This window comes from Mesoplodon densirostris, chromosome 1, assembly GCF_025265405.1.
Source record: "Mesoplodon densirostris isolate mMesDen1 chromosome 1, mMesDen1 primary haplotype, whole genome shotgun sequence".
In the NCBI taxonomy this organism is placed as follows: Eukaryota; Metazoa; Chordata; class Mammalia; order Artiodactyla; family Ziphiidae; genus Mesoplodon; species Mesoplodon densirostris.
This window is the reverse complement of record NC_082661.1, coordinates 38,701,086-38,721,843: the sequence shown is the minus strand read 5'-3', so window position 1 is coordinate 38,721,843 and position 20,758 is coordinate 38,701,086. Positions and strand designations below refer to the sequence as shown.

General features: G+C 43.0%; 2 protein-coding genes across 2 annotated transcripts in view; both read right to left on the bottom strand.

Moving 5' to 3' along the window:
* Positions 1-2,450: 2,450 nt before the first annotated feature.
* Positions 2,451-3,774, bottom strand: CH25H (cholesterol 25-hydroxylase). Its single transcript, XM_060115479.1, has one exon. It carries the CDS (start codon positions 3,772-3,774, stop codon positions 2,962-2,964), a length of 813 nt encoding a protein of 270 aa, XP_059971462.1. The 3' UTR covers positions 2,451-2,961.
* A 6,823-nt stretch (positions 3,775-10,597) lies between these two features.
* The window catches only part of LOC132492668 (lysosomal acid lipase/cholesteryl ester hydrolase), a 35,633-nt gene continuing 25,472 nt past the window's right edge, over positions 10,598-20,758 (bottom strand). The window contains exons 7-10 of the mRNA XM_060102387.1: positions 18,605-18,751; positions 17,651-17,722; positions 12,283-12,354; positions 10,598-11,406 (exon numbers count right to left, since the gene is read on the bottom strand). Coding sequence (XP_059958370.1) covers positions 11,173-11,406; positions 12,283-12,354; positions 17,651-17,722; positions 18,605-18,751 — 525 coding nt within the window. The 3' untranslated portion in view covers positions 10,598-11,172. The remainder of the gene's footprint in view (positions 11,407-12,282; positions 12,355-17,650; positions 17,723-18,604; positions 18,752-20,758) is intronic.

Genomic DNA, 20,758 nt, shown 5'->3' with positions numbered 1-20,758 from the left:
ACACAGACTTCTGGCTCTTTCCAACACTTTGGCTTTGAAAGGATGATGAGAGAAGCAGCTTTGATAAAAGCTGGATCAAAAACTTGGCTTTTTTTGGTTCCCTGTAGACAGGAGAGCTCAAACATGTGTGTGGACCGAAGGTTACGATCCTGGTACAGTCCTGGAGCTCACATCGTGAAGCATCATTTGTAGCAAACACAAATACAGTCCAGACCTCCAACCCACCTAGCACTCACACAGAGTAGCTCAAAATCTCTCACAACAGCTCTAGGAGGTAGGTTCTATAATTAACTACATTTTACAGATGAGGAAGCCAAGCACAGAGAGGTTAAGTAACTTGTCCAGAGTTACTCAGCTAGTTAAGTCCCAAGTCAAGTTTCCCCTCACACCGCTCCCAGGGCAATCTGGCTTCAGCATGTGTACTCTTCCCTGATGTGCAATGAGGGGTACAGAAAACAGAGCCTTTGACCTGCTTCATGCTTTCCCACGTCCTGCTGAGATTAATCTGGCTTTCTCCCCTGCCAAGCAGAGGCTTTGAATTCATGGCGGATGCTCTGTTTGACAGGGGAGGAATAGCAGAGGGAGGCCATTTGTTGGTGTTGCAGGGTTTGTAGCTCACTGGCAGTTGTGAAGATTACCATAAGCACCATCCAAAGACAGGTATAGTATACACTACAAGACCTAAGTTCAAGAACCAGCTCCAAATCCTAGTATCTTATCATCCGGAGCAAGTCACTTAACTGTTGCAGATACCAATTCTCCATCCATAACATGGAAAAATAATGATAATAAAAACTAAGATTAAAAAAGTAATAACTATTCTACATCCCTTAGAGTGTAAGGAACAAGTGAAACAATGTGAGAAAGTTCACGCAAATGTGCATGATTTCGTTATCATTGTTCTTCTTCTCTCAAAACTATCCAAGAAATTGCTCGTCCTCTCCACTCCCCTAGTTCCACCCCGCAAGGTATCAAACACTGCTAAGACATCCAACTCTGAGAAAGTGTTCTGACCCCAACTAATTTCCATGTGTACAATTTGTCCTAAATGGGAAATTCCCTTACACAGTGAGGCATTATGACCCATTTCAAAAATTCTCTGGGAGTGAGCTGTAACAAATTGTCATTATCCAAGATTTGCAGACTGCTTTTGGATGCCTAAAGCTGCTCAAAGCAACTAATAGTATATATTCTACACCGGCCTGTTCATCCCCCTTTTCTTTCTCTGCTCACCGTTTGGCTCATGATACTAACATACTACCTCCAGTGAGGCATTTTCCCCTCACTACCTGCGCTTGTGAATTTCACTTTTATTCATGATATAATCTTTAAGTCCCAGCATGGTCCTGCTGTGGACAGAGGAGGAGGTGACTTCAGCAGAAGCCAAGAGGGCACGCCTATTGGGAAGGAATGTGAGAAAATCAGAGGAGCAGCCAGGCACTCTGATTGCGTCTTTCAAAGGTTTGGAGCACCGTAACATATTTCTAGGGAGGTTCATTTGGCAGAGTATGGATATAAAGTCTTTAGATGGATTTTTTTCATCTTTAAACAAGATAGTTTGGTGCATATATTATGAGCCTAGAATTCCATGCAAAGCTGCCTTTCTTTAGATCTTTTGTCTAAATTGCCTTGATTTTTTAACTTTACCCTATCTATCTAAATGGTGTTCCAAAGATAAAATTAAAACAATTATGCAGCAGCAGAATGGGGTATATGAGGGGTGACAGGTGTGCAGTCAGTTGTAGGCACATTTACTGTCACAAGTAATCTATGAGAGCATCTGGGACACAATCAATCTCCTTTTGCAGGTGAGGAACTAGGGATCTAGGGCCAAATTTCACTTTTTTCTTTCTTTGAGAAAGGAGTATGCAGTTTGCATGTACGTCTTCATAAAGAAAAGTGAACATACAAAAATCTCAGATTGCAGAGACAATGTGTGATGGTCATTTGTATTAGGTGGCTTTATGAAAGGGGGGGGGCTCACTCATAATCCCTCCGCTACCTATCAGCCCCTTTAAAGCACACACTTGACTTACAGGTTTTGCAAAGCAAGGCACTTCACTAATTCTATTCATCCCCCAACACCACCCTTTCCCCTCCAAATAATGCAATGGTGGCCCAGCGTTAATCTCTCTGTAAAATTTTACAGAGTAAGTTTTATCAGTTTTCTGTTACACAGAAATCAACTAAAACACATCCAGAACAACAGTGTTTTTCCCTCTGTGAAATCTCTAGACCAAAACCAACAAACAGATCCCTTCTCCCACCTCCTTTCCTACAAGCTCCTCCTCCCCCAAACCTGCCACCACCAGATTCCTCTTTCCACAGCTGGACTGATGCAGACTCTGACGAGCACCTGCCATCCCAGCTCCCTCTTCTCATCCAAGTTTCTATCAGTCAAAACGCCAGTGAAAATGCCAGAAGCCAGTACTTGCTTGGTTTATGTCCTTTTTTACTTTTTTTCAAGCATAAATAATGTTTCCTTCTATATAAATGTACAGTTCTATGAAAACAAAGAAAAAAGGTACAATAATCTTAGTCACTGTCCAGCAGGAACATGTTTCATTGTTTACAGAGTCACAGATCAGATTCTCCATAAAAATATTTTAGCCTAGTTCTAGGACACCTTCAAACAGAGTAAAATTCCTTGTTCTACAAACAAACCCTTTTAGAGATTATTTAAATACGCCAGTGATTTTGGATACTTTATACCCAGAAATCAAGGCTATTGAAATGAGCTAGAATTCCACATCAAGAATATAATTGTTGATATACAAACATTACATAAATTACTAGATTGTGAAAAATACATCAGATTTTCTCTATAAGTTTCCAGCAAATAAAACAAAAAAGCAACCTCAAGGGTGTCTCTTCCGATTCAAGGGTGAAATGCACAATGTCTGAGGTACACCCACCCCTCACCACAGCACACACTACTACGCCGGGAGGGGTGCCTGCATGTCACCTGGCGCGAGCAGACCTCAGAGTTCCCAGTATTTTGTCCCAGTGTGTGAAGTAAGGGGCGAAGTTGCAGGTAAACTGGGAGTGATGCAGGTCGTGGTGCTCCACGCCCCCATACCACCCGAAAGGTACCAGTTTGTGCGTGGACCAGGGGAAGTCGTAGCCCGAGTGGTCCTCCACCGACAGCCAGATGTTGACCACGTGGAAGGTCAGGACAGTGAGCGGGTGGCACTGAAGCAGCAAGACGTTCATCATGTCAAAGAAACCCAAGGAAAACAGCTCCCCGACGCTCATGTATTGCGTGGCCAGCGCGAACGGGGACGAGTGCTCGTGGTGCATCTTGTGGAAGGTCCGGTACAGCCAGGGCACCTTGTGGTGCAGCACATGCCACACGAAGAACTCGGTGTCGAAGAGCAGCAGGCAGAGCACGACGTGGCGGACCAGCTGGAGCAGCTCGGGGGCTTCGGGGGGCAGGAGGGCGGGGCTGGTCGCCCAGCGCAGGAGTGTCATGGGGAACACGAACACCACGTGCTGGTAGAGGGTCTGCCCCAGACAGGGCAGCAGCTGCCAAGCCGACGGCGAGAAGTCCGGGTGGATCTTGTAGTGCCGTAGCGCGGGCACCCAGGGGCACAGGACGTCCAGCACCACGAAGGGAAGGCAGAAGCCCACGTAGGTGGTGATGGAGAAGACGACGGGGAAGACGGGCGACTGGATGAGGGCCTCCCAGGTCCTCAGGCGGTCCCAGAGCGGCTGCAAGAACAGCTGGCCGGAGCTGCAGAGGACGTGGAGCTCGGAGCCGTTGTGACTGCTCATGATGAGGTGGTGTCTGGCAGCGGCTGCCGCTCGGGTCCTACCGACTTTTCTTAGGGCTTTCGGCCCCGCCCCGAGTGATGTCAGCCGCCGTTCTCCCTTTCCCGGCTTCGGGCAGCTTGCATAATTAAATAATCAAACAGAGTTGCGCTTAGTTGCTATAAATACTCATCTACAGCTGCATTTAATCGGAATTCCTGTATGCAGTTACGCAATGGCACGCAGTACTTTCTAGGCATGCAGGATTACGTTCTGATTTCTTAATTGACGTACGATTTACACACGACACCATGCACAGATCTTCAGTATAGAATTTCTACGAGTTCTGACAACTCAATTCATGGATCATCACCATTCCCAAACAAGATGAAGAATATTTCCATCATCACCGGGAAGAGCTCCTTTGCCACCAATGCAGAATTACTTGTGTTTTTTCATACATACATAAAATTGCGTCTATGTGTTTTAATAAGGATACAAGTGTAACTGCATTAAAAAACAAAAAACTTTAAAAAGCCACGTACCTTTCGTATTTCGGGTCTTTTCTTTCTGCTCTCGCCGTATGGATCTAACCAGCAGTGATCAGCAAACTAACCTTTCGCAGTTAACCGCGGGTCTTTGGCGGCGCGCGGCGGCGAGCAGCGCAGGAAATCAGACTGGCGGGACGGGAACCTCCTCCAGTTTCAGTGTCTCCGTTGGGGAGCTGTGCCCGCCAGCTCGCGGACTGCTCCAGATCCCACCTCACGCAGACTCCCCCGGAGGAGCCCCAAAACCTGGAGGGCGGGTCGTCCCTTCGCGGCGCGCCGGGGTCGCCCAGACCAGCGAAGGGAACCTGGAGGCACGGAGGGAAGAGAGGGGACCGCGACTGTTACCCTTCACTTTACAAAAAAAAAAAAAAAAGAAAAAAAAAAAAGTCAAGGGCTGGATTTAACATCCAGAGCCTGCCCAGATCTGGCTAAAAGCCTCTGCATCTCAGTTTGGGGTGGAAGCAGTGAAATCAGTAAACCACCCACTTTGAGGAATCAAGGGAATATTTTTGCATTCTGGAAGCCTCAGGGGAGGCTGTTGATTGAACAGATGATGTCACGCCCTCCCTACCTTCCCCTTGCTGGCTTCGCGACGCCAACTTGCCCCACGTCCATGACGCCTATTTCCCCAAACCATCCCAGACTCAGAGAGCCCACCGGCGAGGCCACGCTCACCTCTGCGTTTCTCCACCATCAGCTGGAGTCGACTGGCCTGGACTGAGCCTGAGAAAGTCGGTACTAGGAGAGCTCTGCTGGGTCGGGGCGGGGGCAGGGGGTGACCCCGGAACTTGAATGAAAAGAAACCTCTGCGTTTGACCCCGGGGGCCAGACACAAGGGGCGCCTAGAGGATAGAAGTTTGGGACGGAAACTTCGAAGCCAGGGATCACTCCTAACCCTAGCTTTGCCTCTTCTTGCCTCACAGACCATGAGGTTGGGGCCAGCGCCTCTCTCCATGAAGCTTTGTGTATTCTTATCACCCCTTCCTTTCCAAAGGGAAATAACAATAGCAGCCATCGCATGAGGCTACTGCAAGCATTAAATGAGAAAACAATAATAATAATGTTAAAGTTACTATGTAACGTCTGCCAGGCATTAACTGTTTTACTTGAAGTGATTTCATCCAGTCCTTAGAAGAGCAGGGTTTGCCACACTGCCAAGATTATTATTGCCATGGTCTTACAGAAGGAAAAGTATAGTGCCTGGAACAGAGTTACAGAATGAGACATATTATTTTAAATGTGTACTCCACCTTTTACCTAAAGAATAATTGAGGAAGTTTGCATTTAAAATCAAATAAAGTTATGTAAAGAGAAATAAAAGATATAAAGCCATATACTATGAGGAAATAAGTACAACAAAAATATAGACCAATATATGGGCCTAAAATATATATGTAATAGTCCAATTCATAACATATATATTAATATATGATATATATGGGATGTTTTATGTGTATGTATACACACACACACCCCTATAATAGGTCAATTCATAATTCAGAACCTCCTTGAACTGCCACTAATGGAATATGGATATTCCTTAGATGCTCATTCTCTGGAACCCCCAGCCTCTGGCCCTACCGCAGCCTTTTTAAATTTTTTTAGACTCAGTTGGCCATAAGAATATTATGATATTCTGCTTATGTCTTGATCAGATAAATGTTCAGAAGCAGCTTTGAGCTTCTTGACAGCCAATGCAAAAAAGGAAAGGGGGTGAATTTTCTAATGTTGCTTGGATATCTGGATGGTAGTAGAGACAGGTACCATGCAGGCCCTTGGCCTCCCTGCGGGGGGTTTCTCCCAGTTAGACAGCCTGTCCTTTCTAGGCTTCTCTTCAATCTTCCCCCTCCTCCACTGCTCTTGGCAGTTCACCTTTAGGACAACCCAGGCACCTTCTTCTTTCCCATTCCTGGTAGACATCACCCTACCTTTGAATTTTGTATAACTCAAGCAGCATCTCAGAGAGAAGAGGAGAGTTTTTTCTCCTTTACATTTTTTGGGGGGTGTTGGGGTCGGGTGGGGTGTTTTTTTTTTTTTTTTTTTTTTTTTTTTGCGGTACACAGGCCTCTCACTGTTGTGGCCTCTCCCGTTGCGGAGCACAGGCTCCCGATGCACAGGCTCAGCGGCCATGGCTCACGAGGCCAGCCGCTTCGCGGAATGTGGGATCTTCTCGGACCGGGGCACGAACCCGTGTTCCCTGCATCGGCAGGCGGACTCTCAACCACTGCGCCACCAGGGAAGCCCGGGGTGATTTTTAAGAAGTTGTTTATTTGAGAATTACACCACACAATTGAATGTCTCTTATGCCATTTACTAATATTTGCCCTCCACAGAAATTAAGTCAACCTTCAAATTCCCATTCAGCACATGCTGTTCTTTTCTTTGGTTTCAGCTCTCATGCTTGAATGCTTTGGATTCTCTCAGATTTAAGTGGGTGGCTTCATTTGCTTAATTTGGATTTAGCTAATAGATTGCTATCAGGACTGCCTCCTCTGAGGCCCCAGCCCCAACCAACACGTTCTTTTCCTTACTTGGTTCTTCCGTCCTCTATCCCTAAGCCTATTAGAATATGCTCCATAAAACCCTGAGCAGCAAGACCTGAAGCCACAACTTCAGCCTGCTTGGCCCAGGCTCTCCCCTCTTACTTGCAGTAGCACTTTGAAGAATAGCCACCAGTTTCTCTGCCTTTCCAGCCCATGAAGCCCCCCAGGACAGAAGTCTGTGTCCTCCTATCTACAAATGCAATTGTCTCGAGGAAAGTGGTCAGTTAAAATCTCATCAGTTGTCCACTCTCTCTCATGGAGGATGCTGAAACAGTAGGCACAACATTTTGACTGATCAAAACCAGCATCACTTAATGGACACAAATAAAATTGAGCCCTATTTAGCCTTAAGTGGTGCTATTTCCTGCATTGGCAAACATGCACCTTTAAACACTTTAAACTTACACAAAATTTAGCTAATGGCTTGCTAGATGAATAGGTGTTTTTAGGGCAGAGTCTATCTTCTAGGATTTTTTTTCCCACAGTGTCAAGCATCATACCTTGCACATAATGAGGTTCAAAAGATATCTGTGAACTCAGTGCTCATTTTAGAAGATATTGGCTTTAAATCGAGGCTTAAAAAGGAATCATTTTTTCTGGGGCACTGGTTGATATCATTTAAGTCCATTTACTTACTGGGATTACTGGGATGGTTTTCCATAGAAGGGGGTGTTTACTGACTTGTGATGGTATTAGGATTTTGGCCACACTATTTCTTGTGCATCTCCAGTTGGTTTTGACTTCTGTGTATTTTTATCTTGGCGTGGTCTTTCTGACAGAGATCCAATCACTTTTCTGAGAGTACACCAATCAGGTCTATGCATATTTAACACAATCTCAAAGCTATTTGGTACCACCTCACCAAAAGACAACGTGTAATGCCCCCACACCCCCCTCAAGAAAAAATAGATGTAGTTGGAAAAACCCTTTACCAATGACACAATCTTTTTTTTTTTTTTTTTTTTTTTTTTTTGCCGTACGCGGGCCTCTCACTGTTGTGGCCTCTCCCGTGGAGGAGCACAGGCTCCGGACGCGCAGGCTCAGCAGCCATGGCTCACGGGCCCAGCCACTCCGTGGCATGTGGGATCTTCCCGGACCGGGGCACGAAGTCGTGTCCCCTGCATCAGCAGGCAGACTCTCGACCACTGCGCCACCAGGGAAGCCCCATAATCTCTTTTTTTTTGCATGGCCTTTACGATTATTTTTTCTCTCCATAATTAGGGGAGACTGTGTTGGCATCTATCTAACCGAAACGATTATTCCTGGGTATCAGAGATGAGAAGTGTTTGAACATTTTACAGCTGTAACACATAAAACTCATAGAGGGTGGAGCAAACTCAAAGATCAAAATCTAATCCCTCCTTGTAAAAATGAAGACTCAGTCTCAGAAAAGTCAAGACTAGCTAGGGTTCAATAGGAAGTAAGGGCCAGACTGAGAGCAGAACTTGGTCAGTGTCAATTTCAAGGTAGGTACCTCTTCAGGAGGATTTTGGTGTTGGAGTGGGGCATCGGAGTTGCATTTATAGGGCAGTTTACAAAAGACTCAGAAAACAATAATTATCAACACCAAAACAGTAGGGGATGCTGATGAAGAACATGGTGGGGGGAGGGTATAAGCTCCCCCAAGAGAGTCCTTGATGGCCTTATTTGACACAGATGCTGATACATATTTGGCTTTAAAAGTGTTCTCTTTATATTTTGATCCATCTGTGTCACATGTAAGTGGGTGCTTCTACTGACATTGTTGGAACTCTCGACAACCTGCTTAAAATATATAAAGCATATAAAATCATCCCCATTAAAAGGCATACCGTTGCCTGTAAAGCAGAGAAAATACTCACCTTACCCATCAAAGGGGTGCTGTAAAGATCAAAGCCTTATGAGAAGGCTTCAAAACCCCGGAAGGCACAGTGTAAAAATGCGAGGTATTTGTTTTAGTACTACTAAACCAAGTTGGTAGAGAAGGTTTTATTTGTTTAGTTTGGAATTGATCTTGAAATCTATACCTTGCACAGTACAATAAATACTCAATAAATACTCTTGAATGAATCACTGACAAACTTTTTTAAAATCAGAATTATGATAACCTGATGTTGTCTTTCAGGGGTCACATTTTGAAAATCTCTCCATATATCAAAAAAAATGCTGAGTTAAAATTACAGGATACTTTAAAGGTATACATTTAACAAATTAACGCGTTTCATACCCACAAACACAAAATAATCGTTTGGAGATAATATCAATAGTCTTTAATAAGTGTGAAGCCTTGGTTAAAGCATTCCGCACTTCCTCCTCATGTCTGAGGTTCTGACCATTCTTAGCTATTCGGCAAGTTTTTATTTTCATGTCCCATTTGGGGCACAGTTATTCTTTGAGAACATTTTTCAGATATTACGAATTAGGCAAGAATTAGTTATAATCCTGGACAGAAATGACCACAGACATGGTTGGTCTTCCAGTCCTCAAATTACCAGCTGGCTCCTAAATCAGCAAAGTTCTCTGCCTAGCCCAGAAAAGGTTAGGAAGCAGAGCCAAGAGTGCCCCCTTATGGCGAATGAAAAAAATGACTTCATTCTCAATTGTGACTTCATGTAGTGGCTTTACCCAAGTAAACACAAGATCTTGGAGTTCCAAGTTGACGGAATATTAACTAGTCTTCTCCTTGCCCTAGAGGTCTGTGGAGATCTTTGTGTTCTGCTCAAAAGAATATATAGCAAACCCAGTGGAAAAGAACAGAGTCAGAACTCCTCCCAACCTGTTACAGGACTTCTCAAGGAACAAGGTCCAATCTTGCTCTGCACTGTCAGCCAACGGTGAAACAAAACTGTGAATGCAGCTGGGGTTGTAAAGATATAAGAACCTACAAAGCTGCATCAGGAGCAAGAGGCCAGCAATAAAGGCAAATGCACCGTGTAGCCCAACTGTAGCAAAACCCACCATGCAACATCTCCACTTCTGGACTGGCCCACATACTGAAGAAAAATCCCCAAAGAAAAGTTTGGGAAGGAGGTGAAGAGAAAAACACTCCAACAACAGGTGGACTCTATAGAATGTAGCCCCTGCTCATTCATTCCCGTGGTCTGAGTGGCAGATTTACTGACCACAAGTTCTCAAGGACATCTGAAGGAGACTCCATGGCAGCAACCAAAGAAGGGAAACCTAGTCACCTACGACACAGAAGCCATTCTCTGACGAGCTCTCTCCCACTACTGGAAAACGACAAAAACATCCACTCAGGGCTTCCCTGGTAGCGCAGTGGTTGAGAGTCCGCCTGCCGATGCAGGGAACATGGGTTCGTGCCCCGGTCCGGGAAGATCCCACATGCTGTGGAGCGGCTAGGTCCGTGAGCCATGGCCGCTGAGCCTGTGCGTCCGGAGCCTGTGCTCCGCAACGGGGGAGGCCACAATAGTGAGAGGCCTGCGTACCGCAAAAAAAAAAAAAAAAAAAAAAAAAATCCACTCACTGTCCTGTTCTTTCTGGCCCTGACCCAAGAATCTTGTACCTGGTTGGCCAAACCAGTTTGCCTTGGTCAAAAGAGAAAGAATTGTCCTTTCTTTAGGGGGACATAAGGCCAGTGGGGAGAGTGGCATCCTCCTGGGGACGTATATCCTTCACATCTAGTACAATTTTACTCTTTTCTTTACAATTTCACTTTAGTTGCCATGAAAAATCAGATTCCACTTCAGACCCTCCCAGATGTTACTTGTGCATCTAATTTCATATAGCTAAACGACAAAGTCCATCGCCTGTCACACATTCTGTCAGTCCACATATATTTATTAACTCACTAATATTCCAGGCTTTGTGTTAGATTCTGGGCATACAGAGATAAGTAAGATATATCTTCAAGCTTACAGAGTAGTGGGAGAAATCACATTAGACCCCTAAATCTATGTTTTGGGGGCCCTATGGCATTGTCTCTGCCCGCTTTGGTTGCTTCATTTGTCCAAGGAGAGCATTTGATGGACAGTCCTTGAATCCAGGGTCCCACCTGCAGCCACTACCTTCAAATGGGCTAATCAGGGATCAGTCTCCACTCACAGCCTCGCTCAGTGGAAACTGCGGATTTCCAAACCATCACCCACCCCTCCTTAGGTTTAAGACCACTCTCCTCCCCATGGGAGAGGATCAAAGGTTTGCGGGCAGTTTGTTTGATTGAACAGAAAAAGCGAAAGCATTTATCCTAATTGGAGAGAACTGGACATCTTCAACGGCAAAATTTTCTTGGATATAAAAACACAAAATGCCTGGGAAAGGAGAACAAGTATATTTAGAGAAATTAAGCAAACAAATTTAACATGACTTGACAGTAAATGTCTCCAGTCTGGCGTTCACTGATACTTCCTCATTAGATTTATCATTTCATTATAGAGCTGCCACGGGGCATCCAAGCCCCAGATGAAGTCAAGATGCTCCCACTCAGGAATGTGCTTGTGGTACACCAGGTTGGAGATCTGGGTCAGTAAGATATTGACGTCGCTGACGTCCGCGAGCCAGTCCTGCCCCCCGCTCCAGACAGCGGTCCGCACCAGCATGTCTCTCACATTGTAAGAGGGAGGGTAACTCTGTAATGAAAACCCATAGAAAGCTTTGTCTTTGTTGTTTTAATTGACAAAAATACAATCCCCAGTAAACACTGATTAGTAAATCTCATCTGAGAATCAAAGACTAAAGTTTGAAAATCACTCTGTTTACTTTTTAAGTTGCTATTACCAGAACAAAAAGAAGCCTACCTAACCCACAAGAAAAGAATACTAGCCATTACAACTGCTAGCTATCGAGTTGTTACCCTGTGCTGGGCAAGGTAACAAGTTTCATCCCCTGGGAGGAAGGCGTCATTCTCCCAGGTAGTTGATGCCAAGCTGTAGAACCAAACCAAGTGGTTGGGAAGGAGCTTTGGAGTCATACCCACACCTCCCTTCCCTCTGGGGTGTGACACAAGTCACAGAAATTCCCTAAGCCTCTGTTTCTTCCTCTTCAATCATCATCACATCTATGTCACAGGGATATTCTGATAATTAAATAAGAAAAACATGAGCAGAGTGCCTCACATTTTAGAGCCCTTAGCACCCAAAAAGTGGTCAATTCATTTGTATATGGAAGAAAAGGTTTAGGCAATGCAATTTGGCCAAGGCCCCCCAGCCACCAGGTAACAGCCCTAGGTTTGTCTGACTCTTAAGGTCTGTGTACCTGATCACTATCCATGACCGATGACAGAGATGACTATTTATACAGAGCCAGGGAAAGGACAAGGTCCAAAGCACGAACCAGGATGCTTAGGTTGTTCTAGGATTGACTGGGGGAAAACCAAGGCTACCTAGTCAACCCTCCCGACCATTTCCCCCCGCACCTGAGCCCAGCCAGAATCCTCATAACTCAGGCTGGCTTCCTTGATGAGCTTTCAGGGCCCATTTTAATTCTAAAGACTCTGAAGACTTTACCTGGTTGTAATGAAAATAATTCTTGGCACTACTTCCCCAGTCGAAGGCTTGAAACTTCTGCAATTTAATAAGCTAGACAGAAGATAATTGGGGGAGAAATAAAGTTATCTAACACAGAAATCTGATATAGCATCACAGGTTGCAAGAGTTAGCCACCCCCTCAGATACCAAGTTTACACCGATACCCAGATTCACTCTTAATTTCCAAACTGCAATTTAAAATAAAACGGCATAATTTTGCTCTCCTTTCCTAAATGACTCAATTCCTCACTGTATGATGGGAAAGTAGCTATTACATGACACAATAAAGCAGCTACACACATGTGCCGTAAATGATCCTGGATCAGCATTGCATCCGTTGGATAAACTTTACGCTGATTTTTTTTATTTGAATTTGAATCTTAAACTTTTCCAAAGAGTTAACTATCTCACTTGGGAAAGAAAATACATATTACATATAACATATGGATTAATATATTAATGTGTATTTATATGGATAAATATATTTATATTAGTATGTAAATAAATTGTATATGTAATTATATTACATATAATCTCCATCATATTTCTTATATATCCATCCGATTTGACTAGTTATATTATTTAATATTTTACTAATTTAATTTATTTAACACTTTTTCTTGAGTACCAGTACCAGTAAAATCACCAAATTGTACTGCACACTGAACAATTCTAATCAGTTGAGGATACTAGAGCCATGAAATGATATTGTATATGAAATTTAAATGTATGCTTATTTAGGATAGCATGATATAAAAATATTAACAGAAAGTCACTTATTCATAAATTTTTAGATAATGCAAATACATACCTCTTCTATATCCCCCAATTAAAAATGTCATTAAATCCAAAATTGGCGAACCAAACGAATTGGAAACTGTTTAAGCTTTGGCCAGAGGGTGGCGCCTGGTAAACAGGAAAAACCTAGGCATTCTTTGTCAGAACTGCCTTTGGCTTCAGTTCTTATCAAATGCATAAAATTCTACTGTTTTATACAATAAACAACAGTGTGAGATGAGGTACTACGGGGGAATGTTTAGCATCTGCATTTGCCATTGCAAATGACAGATATTAATACCTGCAGCACATTTAACAAGCAGAATAAGGTATGAATTTACAGGACCTGTTACTGTATCTCTTCCCTAGCTCTAATTGCCAGTGAAAATATCATTGCAAGTTGTTCTGCCCCCGTAGACAGACATCAGCTTGTCACTTTCTCACATGTCTTTGGCTTTTATATAAAGCACCCAGAGTGAGTGCAGAAACAAAGGAAAGACGTGCCGAGAGTTCAGGCTAAACTTCAGATTTGACTTTTGTGCTCAGCGTCATAGGACTTCAAACTACGCCCTTGAAGGGGCATCTCAGAAGGAGGGAAATGTGAAGAAGACTATTTATAGTAACAAAAACCTGCTAATAAGCTAACATCCAATGACAGATACTTGGTTAAATACATTATATTAATTACATCAATATACACATGGTATGCCACTGTCGTAAATATAATACAATAGAAAGAAAAACTGTTTATAAATAATACTAAGTAGAGAAAAGTCAGAAAGTAAAATTGAACATGCACTATGGCTATACTTAAGTGGTAATCTTATGTGGATAAAGGTCAGATGAAAATGCTTATAATACTAGGAGAGACAGTTTTTAAAGTCTCTCCTAATATTATAAGCATTTCCACCTGACCTTTATCCACATATGAATATTTTAAGTTTAAATTAATTTTAAACTATTTTAAAAATTATTTTAACATCTTGTTGGTACTGAAAATGTAAATAGGTTCAACCTTTCTAAAGTACCATACGTATTTGGAAGTCTTTAAGAGATGCCTACCTTCTGATCACTAAGTCTACTAAGACTGTATCCTAAGGAAGTCATCTGCCTAATGTATAAGAACAGATCTCTGGGCCTCCCTGGTGGCGCAAGTGGTTGAGAGTCCGCCTGCCGATGCAGGGGATACGGGTTCGTGCCCCGGTCTGGGAGGATCCCATATGCCGCGGAGCGGCTGGGCCCGTGAGCCATGGCCGCTGAGCCTGCGCGTCCGGAGCCTGCGCGTCTGGAGCCTGTGCTCCGCAACGGGGGAGGCCACAACAGTGAGAGGCCCGCATACCGCAAAAAAAAAAAAAAAAAAAAAAAAAAAAAAAAAAGAACAGATCTCTAATTCAAGAATATTTATCCCAGAATGTTTCATTGCCAAAAAAACCTATCATAGTAATAATAATAAATTCAAACAATAAAAAGTTGTCCTCAATTACAAATATTTTTAAGTGTAGTTATTGACCTGGAAAAGCATTTTTGATTATAGCAGAGACTGCTATTTGCCCCCCAGTACCCATTCTTGCCTTCTTCCTTTCAGTAATAAAATTTCTAAAGTTTTTGCTAAGCACATGGCTGCCAGGGTAGGAACCATATCCCTCATGTGCCTTCTTCCTGGGGGCTGGAACTGCCATGAAAGTGACCCAGTTTCAACCAGGCAGAAGAGGCCAGCGCCCCAGAGATGGCCAGGCTATAGTGCCGAGGGGACTGGGTCACTGCATGGCTTCCCGGAGCAGTCACAACTCCTCCACAACTGTGTGCCACTGATGTCTGGACTGGATTCTGAGGAAGAAAACTATTTATTTAGATGCTGTATTTTAGGGTCTTTGATACAGCAACTTAGCCTGCACCTCAGAAATACAATGCTGTTTAATCAAATAAAAAATAAAATTATTAAAAAGTGAATGTAGCATAATCCTTCTTCTGTAATGGAAACAATTATACCAAAAAATTATAAGATTACAGTGTAAGAGTTCAGGACATGCCACCCCAAAATATGCTGCTGTGGCATAATGATTATTTTGAGTTAAAGGTACTTGAAAAACAGAAGATGTGGAGAGGATGCTGACCTTCCTTTTTCTTTCTAAAAGGAGAACACAAAACTCCCATGTGAAAGAAGCCCTCCCTATACCAGGAGGAAGAAGCGTGCTCATCACCAGAGTCTAAAAGAGGAGGCTGACAGAAATCTATACAAAAAGACCTTGTGAAAATAACTCTTATGTCTTGTAAGTCTCCCCATATATTTTAGTTACTTTTCTAAAACTGCTACTCTTTGTTCAACCTAGTATATAAGCACTTAGGCCTAGTTACTTCTTTGGGTCTTCATTTCTGTGAGGGCTCCCATGTACACGTAAATAAAATCCATATGCTTTTCTCCAGTTAATTTGTCCTATGGCAGTCCCAGTCAGAAACCCAAAGAGGGTAAAGGAAAAATTTTACCTCCCCTATAATACGCAGATGCTAATTGTAGTTATCCCTGGTGGTAGACATACAGGTAATGTATTTTCTTCTTTGTACTCACATATTTTTTAAATTTCATAATGAACATATATGTATAACAAAAATTTTACTAAATGTCTCTTACAGTGTTTTGAAGAGCCTAGCTAATGTATATTTTGCATTTTTTTTTTTTTTTTAAGCAGCAGGTTTCAAACAACAGAGAACATCAGATCTTACAAGGTGCTTATTAAAATGCAGATCCCAGAGCCATACCCTCAGGAATTCTGATTCTCAACAAGTCTTGGGTAGACCCAAGAAACTGTATTTTTTTTATAGCACCCTAAGTAATTCTGAACAGCACTGTAAAGATATGTTAGGACCGGCCTTCTTCAAACAGGAGCAAGTAGCTGGGCTCTGGGCATGGTTGGCAAGGGGGCTAGAGATTCCGGAGGGTTTCTGAAACGTGTGAGGCTTATAAAGAGAAGAAGAAGATTTGTAAGCTAAATTTAAAAAACCCAGTGAAGAACTAGGTTTTAGAACTTCGAGAATGCTGAATGCTAATTACTTATACAAAAGATCCATTTCAAATTTTACTATGAATAGAATGGCCTTTAAGGGCACCCCCAAACTCCTGCCACAGAAACCTCCCAACTTCACATCTGAATTGTAGCCCTCAAGCCTGCCAGCATCCAGGCCCTGCACACCCTCAGCGGAAGCCTCTCCCAGCAGGGACCAGGGCTGCTGCCCCAGCATGTCCTGGGTAGGCAGAGAGTGGCAGTCCCTGGCTGGCAGCCCTTGGCCAACAGCCCAGAGGAGGGAGAATCAAGAAGATCCTATGAAACAACTGCACAAAGCAACCATTTTCTTAACAAAGGGATGACACAGGGAGCAGAAAAACAAAGGGCAGGGCTGACTTCTGCAGGGAATCTGGGCTTCAGAAACGTTCGTGGCACACATTGCAATGCGGTGAGGACCTAAAACCACATGGTCACCACTGGGCCTGAGAGTGGTGCTCTGATCCACAGCCAGCAGCCTCTGACCCCAGTCAGCTGCTTGACAAAAGGGCTGGAATGGGCTTCCCTGGTGGCGCAGTGGTTGAGAGTCCACCTGCCGATGCAGGGGACATGGGTTCGTGCCCCAGTCCGGGAAAATCCCACGTGCCGCGAAGCGGCTGGGCCCATGAGCCATGGCCGCTGAGCCTGCGCGTCCGGAGCCTGTGCTCCGCAACGGGAGAGGCCACAACAGTGAGAGGCCCGTGTACAGCAAAAAAAAAAAAAAAAGAATTTTGGGGGAAAAATTATACAAAAACATGTCCTGAGGTAGAAAAAGTCCCTGACATACTGTCAGGTGAAAAAAAACAGCTATAAAAGAGTAAGAAGAAAAGTAATCAATCTATTTCTACAATTATGATTTCTATCTATCTTTAACCACTTCTTTCTGAAATGATACGCAGCGAGAGACATGGAGTAGAATGTAGAGACATTTTATATCCCTGGTACACATTCTCCATCTCTGTGTGGGATTACAGAACAATTTTATTTTTCACCTTATGAGAATTTTTATTATTATACCCATATGTAATTTATAAATTTTCTAGAATGAACATGCATACTTTTGTGATGTGTGATCATACAATCAAAACTCTATTTTAAAATTTAGTGTCTCTTACTTATATCCTTGACTGATTTGGCTCTGTTTCTCCACTGATGTTTCAGGCATACAGTGTTCATAGGTTAATGCTAAAATAGAAGCTTCTATCTCCAAAGCTGCTCTAAAATCTTGCTTTCTGGAGCAACACAGAAATAAAATAAATCTGGGACTCAATGAAAAACTGCCAGAGGGGAGGGGGAACAAAAGAACAAACAAGTCAACCCCAATAGCTGTTTGGTGAACTCACACCTTAGTACAGTCTGCCCCGGGGAGGATAACACAAGCAACATAAACATAGTGACAGGAGCCCAGGACTCAGGAAGGAAAGCAGCTCAGATGTGTAAGTAGACTATGTTTCTATTTGCTTCATGGAATGCACAGAACTTTCTAAGGCCGATGTTCCACAAACCCCCCACTGTACTCCTGGAATGCGTACCTGGCTCCAGTGTAACATATTTTGCACAGAAGTTCCGGCAGGAGAGTGTGTGGCATACACAGCCACTCTAGACTGCAAAATAAACATGTGGAAATAAAGAATGAAAACAGCCTGAAGGAGGCATTGATAACAAACACAGTTCTCACCTTGAAGCATTAAAAACTACAGAGCCACAATCTCAAATACGTGAGATTAAGAGCAGGAAAAAAATTCTTTGACTACAAATACGTCCTGTAAAAATATGAATAACCACACATACACACACAGAATACACATGAAAGATATACAGCAACATGGTAACCATGGGGCTGTATTGGTTGAGATTACTGCTCATTTCCATTTTCTTCTTCATATTTTTCTGAATTTCCAAAATTTTATATAACAATCATACCTTGCTTTTATTCATCAGAAACAAGAAAAATTAACATCCCTTAAAAATTCCCTAGAGCCTTCATTCCAGAATTTTAAGACCTGTTTTCAAAATACAACATGACAAACTACGAATGCATTTAGAAACACCAGCACATTGCTGGCCAAGGGTTTACATTTTATAAAATAAATAAATAAATGTATATATACATGGGTGGGTATGTGCCTGTGTGTGTGTGTAAATGGCCATTCCAAATTTAAACACATTTATAGTAATTATTTTGAAGAAAAAGATCACTAGAATAAATATAAATATTGCAATTTAAATGATGACCGATCTCCTCATTCCATAGTTTCCACATAGGTACAATGTAGGAAGCTGACAATGGCTGGCCTGAGGTTAGCCACAAATGGTGTTCCAGGTACCTGCCAAGGTTGATTCTTATACCCCTTAAATGAAAGAGCCTTTAGAGCTCTAATGAGGTCATTCTTGCCTCTCCCACACCCTCCAACGCAAAGAAGCACATTCACAGATAAAATAAATCACTGACAGTTTAAAGTAAGTGTTATTGTAAACATACATACCATATTTAAATTTCTCTCATTAAATCCACACATAACAAAAAAGACATTTCCGCAAAGCTCCTTCAGAATGACATGAGTACAAACATGTGTACTCAGCCATTTCACAAACATACTCTGGGGAAGAAATTCTTTAACCCCAAATAAGTCCTGCAAAATAAAAAGAATATCTCAGCATTTCCTTCTGGTGTATGGCCTCCACGTCCCACCTCACAAGCAGACACATGCCAACCTTGTCCACGGATGGCCTCAGAAAGAGAAATGGCAACCAGTGGGCATTCAAACTAGGACACCTGTGCGATACGTTTACTAAGGCAATAGCAGATGTTATAGACGTGTATTTAAAGTCTCAAATGAAAAAAAGAAGGCAAAAAATCAAATAGGTCCACAGAAGACTTCTACAGTGGGAGGGGGCCTGAATGATCCCTGATCCCAGGGCCATTCCCAAAGTTTCATCTGACTCTGATGGATTGCTAGTGACTTCTGAGAAAGAGTTGAAACTGTGGTTGGTCAGCAATGTGTCTGCTTAGGACACATACATCTGATCCGATGCTGTTGGCCAGTGGGCCAAATCCTGCCCACTGCCTTTTGGGGTTTTTTAATACTTAATACAAAATTTACCATTTTAACCATTTTTGAGTGTTCAGATCAGCAGCATTAGTACATTCACATTGTTGTGCAACCATCACCACTATCCATCCATCTCCAGAACTCTTTCAACATCTCAGACTGAAACTCTGTACCCATTTAAACAATAACTCCCCATGCCTCCTCTGCCAGCACTGCCTGTTTTTATGACGTTTATTGGAACACGGCCATGCTTTTCTCTATACACATTGTCTCTGGCTGTTTTCACAAGACAAAGCAGAGGACTTCCCTGGTGGTGCAGTGGTTAAGAATCCACCTGCCAATGCAGGGGACACAGGTTCGAGCCCTGGTCCGGGAAGATCCCACATGCCACGGAGCAACTAAGCCCGTGCACCACAACTACTGAAGCCCGCGTGCTCTAGGGCCCGCGAGCCACAACTACTGAGCACATGTGCCACAACTATTGAAGCCCACGCGCCTAGAGCCCGTGCTCCACAAAAAGAGAAGCCACCGCGATGAGAAGCCCGTGCACCGCAATGAAGAGTAGTCCCTGCTCACCGCAACTAGAGAAAGCCCACGCACAGCAACGGAGACCCAATGCAGCCAAAAATAAAAAGACAAAGGCAGAGTTCAGTAGTTGAAACAGAAACCATATGACCCACAAAGCCAAAAATATTTATTATCTGGACCTTTAACAGAAAATGTTGGCTGACTCCTGGTGTACATCAGGCCTGACCAATGGCCCCTGGACCTGTGCTCAAGTATTTCTGGGGCAACCACTATGCCCTCAAGGCAGATCGTCGTGTACATGTGTAATAGGAAATAGGAAAAAGATCTTCTTTATAGTGAACCCAAATTTGTCTCCTTATAATTTACACTTTCGCTGATGCCTACCCTCTGGAGGGACAAGCAGAGTGAAAAATTCAAATGCCTACAAAGGCAGTTTTATGGGCTGAATTGTGTCCCTCCTGAAAAAGATATGTTGAAGTCCTAATTCCCTGTATCTCAGCATGTGACATTATTTAGAAATAGGGTCTTTATCAAGGTACTCAAGTTACATAGTTGGATACTGTCTACATTGAAACAAAACAATACATTTCTCTCTGGACCTATACAGGTATATAAATTCACACACAAGGTCTATAGGAAAAGACCCCAGGCTGAGCACGGTGCTTAATTCTGAGGAAGGCGCTAGGAGAAGCCTTGGTAGTTGAAGGGTACTTTATTTGTAATCTCCGAATTGTATACAATGAAAATCGAAGGTTCTGTTATCCAAGGTATTTAAAATAAATGTGGTTAGAGGGGCCCACATCTTACCTGCCTGTCTGATCACTGGTACAGAGAATCCCATCTTAGGTGAGAGTCAGATTCTGAGGTCAGAGTATATAGTCTATATGTCCAGTGAACATATTTCTTAAATGGCCAAGAGATATGTATAAGTTAAGTATATATTTCTGTATAGGATTTCACATGTGTGTGTACAAACCTATCATACATAAAACATAGATAGTGCGTGCGTAACGGACCATCTGGCCTCAGCTGGCTCTCAACTCCTCAAAAAAACTGCTT

Coding starts and splice junctions, on each gene's coding strand:
- CH25H (XM_060115479.1), bottom strand. CDS start 3,774: ATGAGCAGTCACAACGGCTCCGAGCTCCACGTCCTCTGCAGCTCCGGC.